Source organism: Dunckerocampus dactyliophorus, chromosome 17 (genome assembly GCF_027744805.1).
Source record: "Dunckerocampus dactyliophorus isolate RoL2022-P2 chromosome 17, RoL_Ddac_1.1, whole genome shotgun sequence".
NCBI lineage: Eukaryota > Metazoa > Chordata > Actinopteri > Syngnathiformes > Syngnathidae > Dunckerocampus > Dunckerocampus dactyliophorus.
Genome location: NC_072835.1, coordinates 18,292,943 through 18,300,979, shown reverse-complemented (window position 1 = coordinate 18,300,979; position 8,037 = coordinate 18,292,943). Strand labels below are relative to the sequence as shown.

Below are 8,037 nucleotides of genomic sequence, written 5' to 3'. Positions count from 1 at the left end.
CAAGATGGAGTAAAATTTGCCGAGCGTCTTTGCAGCTTTGAACAGGAAGAGCCAGTTTCCTCTCTTTTTTTTTTTTTTTTTTTTTTTTAGGCTGTGGCAGGAAGCCACGATTCCGTCAGATTCCAAGAGGCAATGTTCAGCCTGGATACGGTGTCAACATAAACATCATCACAGAGTTTCATTGATACCTGTGGTGGCGCTCTCGGTCTCTATTGAAAGCTATTTTTAACTAAGAAAAAGAAAGGTGCAAGATTACGTCATTAGCTTGAATGCCTTGCAGCTCCATTAGAAGAGAGAGGATGTTGCCAGATGAAATTGTCTCTTAATCCGTCACAACGCATCGGATGCCATACAAATACGCACTCTAGTGGCTGTGAGCAGAATAGAAGATGACATCACAGCTTCATAAAAGCTACTGCTGCATTCAGGACGACTGCAAAGTCCAAAATATCTCAACTAGCTTTTGAGAAGCACAGTGTTTCCTCGTTTATCGCGCGGGATAGGTTCCCAAAAAAGCCCACAATAAGCGAAATCTGCGAAGAACAATTACACTTTATACACTTTCCTCAGACAGGCAATCACATTTTCTCACATTTCTCTCTTGTCTAAACACTCTCAAAAAAAGTTCCAATCGTCGTTTGAATTTTAATGACGAACCTTAATGATCAACACAGGAAATTATTAAGTCACTCACGCATGTTTCACTCCTGTGACCATGCCTTTTCGTCCTGACGCCGTCTGCTGTACAGTACCGTAGCGTTTTTGCATCCTTATTAAAACATACTGAAGATTAATTTACAAGCTGGCGAGCAAGCAAGCTAGCGATGACGCAGGAGACACGGCAGGACATCACGAAGGAGATTGATTGACAGTAGTCCACAGCCAATCAGGAAGCATGAAAACAATGGCCGATGTAGGCAGACGATGATAGACACTCAACTTCCCACAATGTAGTTCTTCTTAAAGGACCAGGCTCGGCCTGTAACAGCGTTCATACGCAAAACAGCAAATCCACAAAATGTGAACCGCGATAGCGCAACGGAACACTGTACATAACCATAAACATGCCTGACGACCACAATAAGCTAACTTTTGCCAAAAGACAAAAATAAGAACCTCTCGGGAAAGCGTTCAGATTTCTTGCGAAATACCGAAACTTATTTCATAGTATAACACAAATGCAGATGAATCTACTGTACGAACCATATTGACTGAATTTAAGACATGGTACTCTAGAGATGTATACATGCAAGCGAAGAACAAGCGAGTCAGAGCTTTTCTTCTTGCCACTCACACACATCAAAAAGTGTCTCGAGCATGGCACGTTAAGAGACAACAGGAGAGGAGTTTTGACGCTAAATTTAAGATAATGGTGATGAATGAATCAGTCAGCAAACGACAGCCGAGCAGCCAAGAAATGTGACATCATTTTTTTTTATTGCATCATTTGGGATTTTGTCTCAAAAAACTGTTTTATCTCACATGCGGGTCAACGTAGTAGTCTTTTGGTGCCTTCTTCAATCATGAAAGGTAACAACTCACCCACTACAGATAGCTTTTACTGTATTGTATTATTGAACGCCCTTTAAAACCCTTTCATTCCATCTACTTTAGCATGACTTCATCATTTGGACGAATAGCCAAAGCTACACAGTAAATATTTACTTTCAGGCTGAAAATATATCATCTCTTCAGTGTGTTGAGGCGTCACGGTGCTTCTGGTGTGCGTTGTTTCTCTGCTACGTTTAAAAAAAAAAAAAGAAACACTATTTCCATTGTGATGTTCTTCCTCAGAATTCCACACCGGTCGCCGACGTCACACCACAGTGCAGGATCGTGGTTCTCTGAAGGGGTTGCTCCCAGTGGGGACCCCGACCAGCAGAGCATCCCTGCCTGCGTTCTGAAGACAGTACTGCTGGAGCTCTGCAGCCGCCTGGGACACCTGCATTAATGCATATGCTGTATGTATTCCAACTTCAAACTTAATCATAATTACCTAGATTGCATAGACCAACGGAATTTGTGAGCTTCTTTGCTTGTTGCTAGGCAGGGCATAGGGCTCAATCATAGGCCAATAAAAAACATGCATCTCTCTTTTGTTTTTAATCCCAAAAATGTTGCAAAAAAAAAATGCAGGGGCAGTTGTGACTGAGCCCCATGAATTTTGCCTGGCAACAAACGACGAAACCAAGTTGCAGGTTTGAAGTTCTGTAATGAATCTCAGCTGGTTTTGTATTACTTACATTATTGTTGTTTTTTGGGGGCTTAAAACAACAAAAGAAAAAAAAATCTTCATATTTTGGTTTAAAAAAAAAGGAAATTCATTGGACAACTTAGAACAATTAGCTATATTAAAATGTCACGTAAAAAACCCACATGAACGCCATTACTAAGATCTCATAATGTGGGGAAAATAATTTTACATTTTAACTCAAACATTGCTAAAGGTTTAAGCATTTTTCTTATATTACGACGTCTTTCTGGTAAGAATACAGCTTTTTCTCGTTAGAGGTTTCCTCTTAATATTTTGACTTTATTCTTGTAAAATTACTGCTGATTTTTCCATTTTTCTGTTGTTGCCTTTTTTTTTTCTTTTTTTTAGTCTTCTTGTTAAATTATATTCGCAAATGTATGTTTATATTAGGGCTGTCAAATGATTATAAATTGTAATCAGATTAATCAGTTTTTAAATTAATTAATCATGATTAATCACCATTAGCAACTATGTCTGAAATATGCCCATTTTTACTGTATTTAATTAACAGAAAGATAAATGACATGTTTTTTTCAGACTCAAGAGATTTATACACGCAAACCAACAGGTGGGGACCAACGACTTCTACCCAAGCGAGTCAGAGCTTTTCTTCCTGTCACTCACACACATCAAAAAAGCGTCTAAGTGCTCTTAATGTGGGAAAAATAAGTCAATTTTGCCTTAAACATCGTTAAAGGTCTAAACAGTTTCACTAATGACTAGCTAACAATGAGAAAAATCCAAACGTCAGTGACATAGGTACTACAATAATATGTACGACTTTGCACTTATATGACAATGAACTACAGTATGTTAAAATATAACTTAAAACGCGACATATATAAGCTTTAAATGTTTTATAAAGGCAAAAGTTTGACCCATATTGTCTCCCCGATCCATTTTGTCTTTAACATGGGGGGGTTTCTTTATTTTTTCACACTGCTGCACTACCCCTGAAGTCATCTAGTGCTCCCCAGGATGTACTACACGTTAAAATAAACGGTATCAGTGATGCTTAGCGAAAAGAAAAATAGTAATGATGATAGAAGTCAAAATAGGAACATTTCACTACATGTTTTGCACTTAGCTTTGCTACAAAGTTAGGTAAAACGTTATTTGTACTGTATGTAAAGGTTATATGATGGTGTAAGTTTCAACCCTGCATTGTCATAACTTTTTCCTTATGGAAAAAAGTAAAAAAAAAAAAAGTAATTTAATACCAGTACAATGTAATACAATGGAAGATTTCCTACATTTTCTTTCCTGTACTTACCTTCATTCTCTCCACACTGGCCTCCAGTTTCAGTTGCTCCACCATCCGCCGCATGCTGGCTAAATTGGAATTGGAGGTCATGGTGGAGGCAGAAAATTGCTTTGGGAGAGCGACTAAACCCTTGTGAAAAAGTCTCAGCAGTGTGTTGACGCAGGCGGTTGACTCCACAAATGGGAAGCGAACACCCGCCAAGGAAGGAAGAGCGGGCCGGCTTTCTTTCCAAGTGACCTCAGTCCACTCGGCTGCAAGGGGAAGGAGAACCAGAAGCAAGGTGCAAATGTGGTGCTGTATGTGTTTGCCGTACTGTGTTAATCACTTGAAATACAAAGAGCAGCAGCTTTCACTGCACTTATCCATAAATCATAACATTTAAAGCCCACCGTTCCTTCAAAATATATGCACTATTTAGTAATACAAGAACATTGTTGTACTTGGTTCAATAACACATGAGAGATCTATAGAACTTTAGGACACTGCATTATTTTATGCAGTTTTAAAGACTAGATAATTGAAAATATAAGCACTGTGTATTCGAGTCTTGAAAGTATACTTCCCTCTAGTGATTAAGTGGCGTTACTGCATTGCGTCATTCAACGTGGGCAAGTATTTAAATGTCTTTGCACATTTCCACCCTGCACATTTACTTTTATGCTGTGGTTGCACAATATCGATAGGAGAGTGTGGTTATTTTTATCTTACTATATTTTCTTTTCTTCTTCATTTGAATTTTTAATTATCGTTCACACTAAAATTGTAAAAGTAAATTACTTTGCTAGAGCAAAGTAATTTCCTGACTGTGTGGCCAACATGCTAACCATGCCTAACATCATATGTCTACAACGAAATACTCAATCATTTACAGATGAGCATGGACCAATCTAACAGCCTAATGATTGCTATTCATCAGAAGAATTAAATTGCACTTCTCTCGTGAATATTAAGAAGCCTGGCTGCTTGTGTCAGAAATTGAAAAAAAACGTCTGGAACATATCGAAAAGTTTCACCACCGTGCACATTCCCGACACTTTCAGGTTGTATTTGAATGCCTCTTGGCTTTAAAACCACGTGGCTTGACGTCACATACTTCCTGCGTTGTCATTGGTCCACTGCCGATTACTGTATGACGACGGGTTTGTAATGAGCTTTAAACGGGAAGATAAACATGACTTCTAAGGCACCATGTTTTAAAAGTACGTAAATAAGGAAAAGGTGTGCTAAGCTAGGCTCAGCAGCCATGGTGGAAGTGTTTGCCGGCCGGACTCTGGTCAACAAAGATGGGGACTACGTGGAGCCGGAAGAGGCGCTGAAGAACAAAGTAGTCGGCATTTACTTCTCTGCAGGATGGTGTCCACCTTGTAGGGACTTCACGCCCGTCTTGTGCGACTTCTACACGGAGCTGGTGGAAGAAAGCGACCCCCCTGCGCAGTTTGAGGTGGTCTTCGTGTCGTCAGACAAGTCCACCGAGGAGATGGTGGAGTACTACCACGACATGCACGGAGACTGGCTGGCTCTACCCTGGACCGACGATTACAGGCTGTCAGTATTAAACACACACATTCTAATGCACAAAAATACACGTGCACATGTCACATCATTGCTTCAAACCTCTTAAACGTATCTGGAAGGCACATGGAGGTCACCTTCTTAATCCGAAACTCTGAGCTGATTGTTGCTGCCTGTGGAAATCCCTCATGTGCAGCCATTATCTAGATTGGTACACATCATTATTTTATTCACTTATTGATTGACTCTTTGTAGGAAATGACTTTGCTATAGCAGCCATATTTACAGTCAATTTAGTGTGAAGAATAATACAAATTTCAAATGAAGAAGAGAAGAAACTATAAATAAATAAAAAATAAGCCATTTAAGACGTAAATAAAACTCCTGCTAGTGTGTACGTGTCACAGTAAATGTGTTCTAGCGGACCTTAGTGGCCGGCGGACAGATGTATGGAGGACAGGAAGTGATGTTGCAGGTTCAGAGTTGAGTTTTAGCTTGTCGTGGGTTATGGCTCCAACAGTAGCCCGTCTTATTATGATTATTATGTTATTATTATTGTGCCTGTTGTTGTAATATATTTTTAAAAATGCATTTTTTCGACGATCACGTCTGGTCCTTGTCTCACCAAACACCGACACTTAGTGGTCAATGTAGAAAACCGCATTCAGTTCCTTATTGATTCATTCACAAGACTTCTTCTGCTTTGTATTTATATTTTAGTTGATTTAGCCATTTTTATGCTTGTAAATGCTTCATTTAGGACAATAAGTCCAATTTGCCTAAATATGCATATTTTTAAAACTAATAATAGGCCGTATTCAACCCACGACACAGCGACCATATATTAATTAATTAGGTTGTGAAAAAAACGTGATAGAGTGAAGGTGCGATGTTTGAACCGTGATGTTGCAAGGGACGATTGTGCTGGCATGCTTTCCTGCTTGGACCTTCATATAAACACTAACATTTTTACTAAAACACATATACAGCTTTGCACGTAAAGTTCCATTTCCTGTTCTATGGTCACCATCACCTCTTTCTTTTATCAGCCAGTGTTATGTGTATGACACACCACACTTGTGGAATTAACACTGCTCGGCGAGCTAAAAGATTTGACACAGTCTGTTATTTCCTTTTTCAAGTCTTTGCTTTGGCTTTGTTCCTGCAGTGAGTTGAAGAAGCGCTACAACATCACAGCCGTGCCCAAGCTGGTGATCGTGAAGGAGAACGGTGACGTGATCACAGACAAGGGACGCAAACAGATCCGAGACCGGGGCCTGGCCTGCTTCAGGTCCTGGTTGGACGCCGCTGAGATTTTTCAGAACTTTAAGGGCTAAAGAAAAACAACAAAGACATATTGTGGACTTAATGATTACTACATTTACGTCGCACTACATCTATTTATACTACCTTTTTTTTTCTACAGCTTTAAGCCTTGACGAACAGTGGGTACTCTGCTATGCGCAAATGTACAAAGACTACTAAACGTATATCAATACAATCTAGGGTCTTGTAAATGAACAAATCCAACTTTGTTTCGGATGCTGAGAAGGCTGCTTTAGTTGCTTGCCTATGCATTTAAAGATGAATCTCAGGCGTGACTTTTGTGCTGTGTGCTAGAGAAATGTGTGCAATTTTAATAAGGAGCCATCTTATGATGTAGTAGGAGGTATATTTTTATAATTTTTCTACGCATGAATAAAATCATATTCTCAGCTTTTGGATACCTATTTTCCACTATTTATGTTGTCGTTTTCTTTAAGGACCCTCTGATTACTGCATGTCTAACATGCAAACAAAACACAACAATTCCCCGTCGCCTCATTAAAACATACACACACTGGATGTTTCCAGCATGGTGGCACATTCTCCTTGGTGCAGACATTAATGTTGGCACTCTGAGCATCCAACAGGTATGACAAGCCTGTACAAGCTGATCTTCACATGCAAACCTCAGTGGATTCTTATTAAATGCTAAGTGTGCTCTCCATATGTCCTAGAGGACCTTTGCAAACGTACCTGGATCTGACTGCACTACTGAAAGAAGCAATCAAGCATGAGGTCCGTATTGTGTAATTCGGAAACGTTAGATATGACCTAACAGTAATGGATATTACCCTATTTTTTTTAAATAGTGGACCCCGCTCTGTTGTGTAGTCCTGACAGTACATCTTTTCGTAATGCTACCAGTAAATTAACGCAGTAAAACCGTCATACTAATATGCATTTAATATTACGTACACTAATATATATGAAATATGTATTATATTTCTAAATGTGTTTAAAAATGTAAACATTTATAAAAATTGTTAAACTATAAGAGGTAATAATAGAAATAAAGCCCTCCTCTACAATTTACCACTGATAATATTTGTGGAGTTACGGTAATTTAGACGCGTAATTTTCACAATTTTCGCTTGTGAAATGTGCAGGTGTTTAATCTCCGACTTGACGTCGCTGCAGCAGGGATGACAAATTGACGAGAAGTATGCTTTGCATTTCACCTCGCATCGAGTGCTTTATGCTAATGTAATCCCTCGGTTAATGTGGTAAATATTGACATAAATTTAATCAGTAAAAGACCTAATTTCACATTTTTGTACCAGAATGCTGCAAAAAAAGAGGATGCTAAAAAAAAGATCGCGAACAATCATGTTTCCATTTATTACACAAAAGAGACAGTACAACATATGATGTTGAAAATTTCATAAAGGTATCTGGGCAAAGAAATTGCTGTCACTCGGATGACGTCATATATAGCTCATGAAATGTGTTATGATCTTGTCGATGTAACAAATCTGACAACAAAACATTAACAATTTGTTTTGACTTAAATGTTTTTATTTGATGTAACCCATGGCTATGTTCTTTGGTTTACTTTTATTGTATACTAGCTTGCTGATAATAAAGATTGTTAAAATATACAGTATATATAGAGAGCTTCTCGGTGCAGTGACGTCACCACTCCCCGTTGATTTCTGTTAAAATCTCACCTTTGACCTTCGTG

The 8,037-nt window shown here is 38.8% G+C and overlaps 2 protein-coding genes across 2 annotated transcripts; one reads left to right on the top strand and one right to left on the bottom strand.

Annotated features, from left to right (window-relative positions):
• Positions 1–1,418: 1,418 nt before the first annotated feature.
• On the bottom strand, positions 1,419–5,139 carry gng10 (guanine nucleotide binding protein (G protein), gamma 10). Its single transcript, XM_054756273.1, has 3 exons — positions 4,858–5,139; positions 3,528–3,769; positions 1,419–1,942 (listed from the first exon to the last, which is right to left on the bottom strand). Exons 2-3 carry the CDS (start codon positions 3,606–3,608, stop codon positions 1,817–1,819), a joined length of 207 nt encoding a protein of 68 aa, XP_054612248.1. The 5' UTR covers positions 3,609–3,769; positions 4,858–5,139; the 3' UTR covers positions 1,419–1,816.
• On the top strand, positions 4,632–6,745 carry nxnl2 (nucleoredoxin like 2). Its single transcript, XM_054756272.1, has 2 exons — positions 4,632–5,063; positions 6,199–6,745. The coding sequence occupies exons 1-2, from the start codon at positions 4,762–4,764 to the stop codon at positions 6,365–6,367; spliced, it is 471 nt and encodes a 156-aa protein (XP_054612247.1). The 5' UTR covers positions 4,632–4,761; the 3' UTR covers positions 6,368–6,745.
• Positions 6,746–8,037: the final 1,292 nt, after the last annotated feature.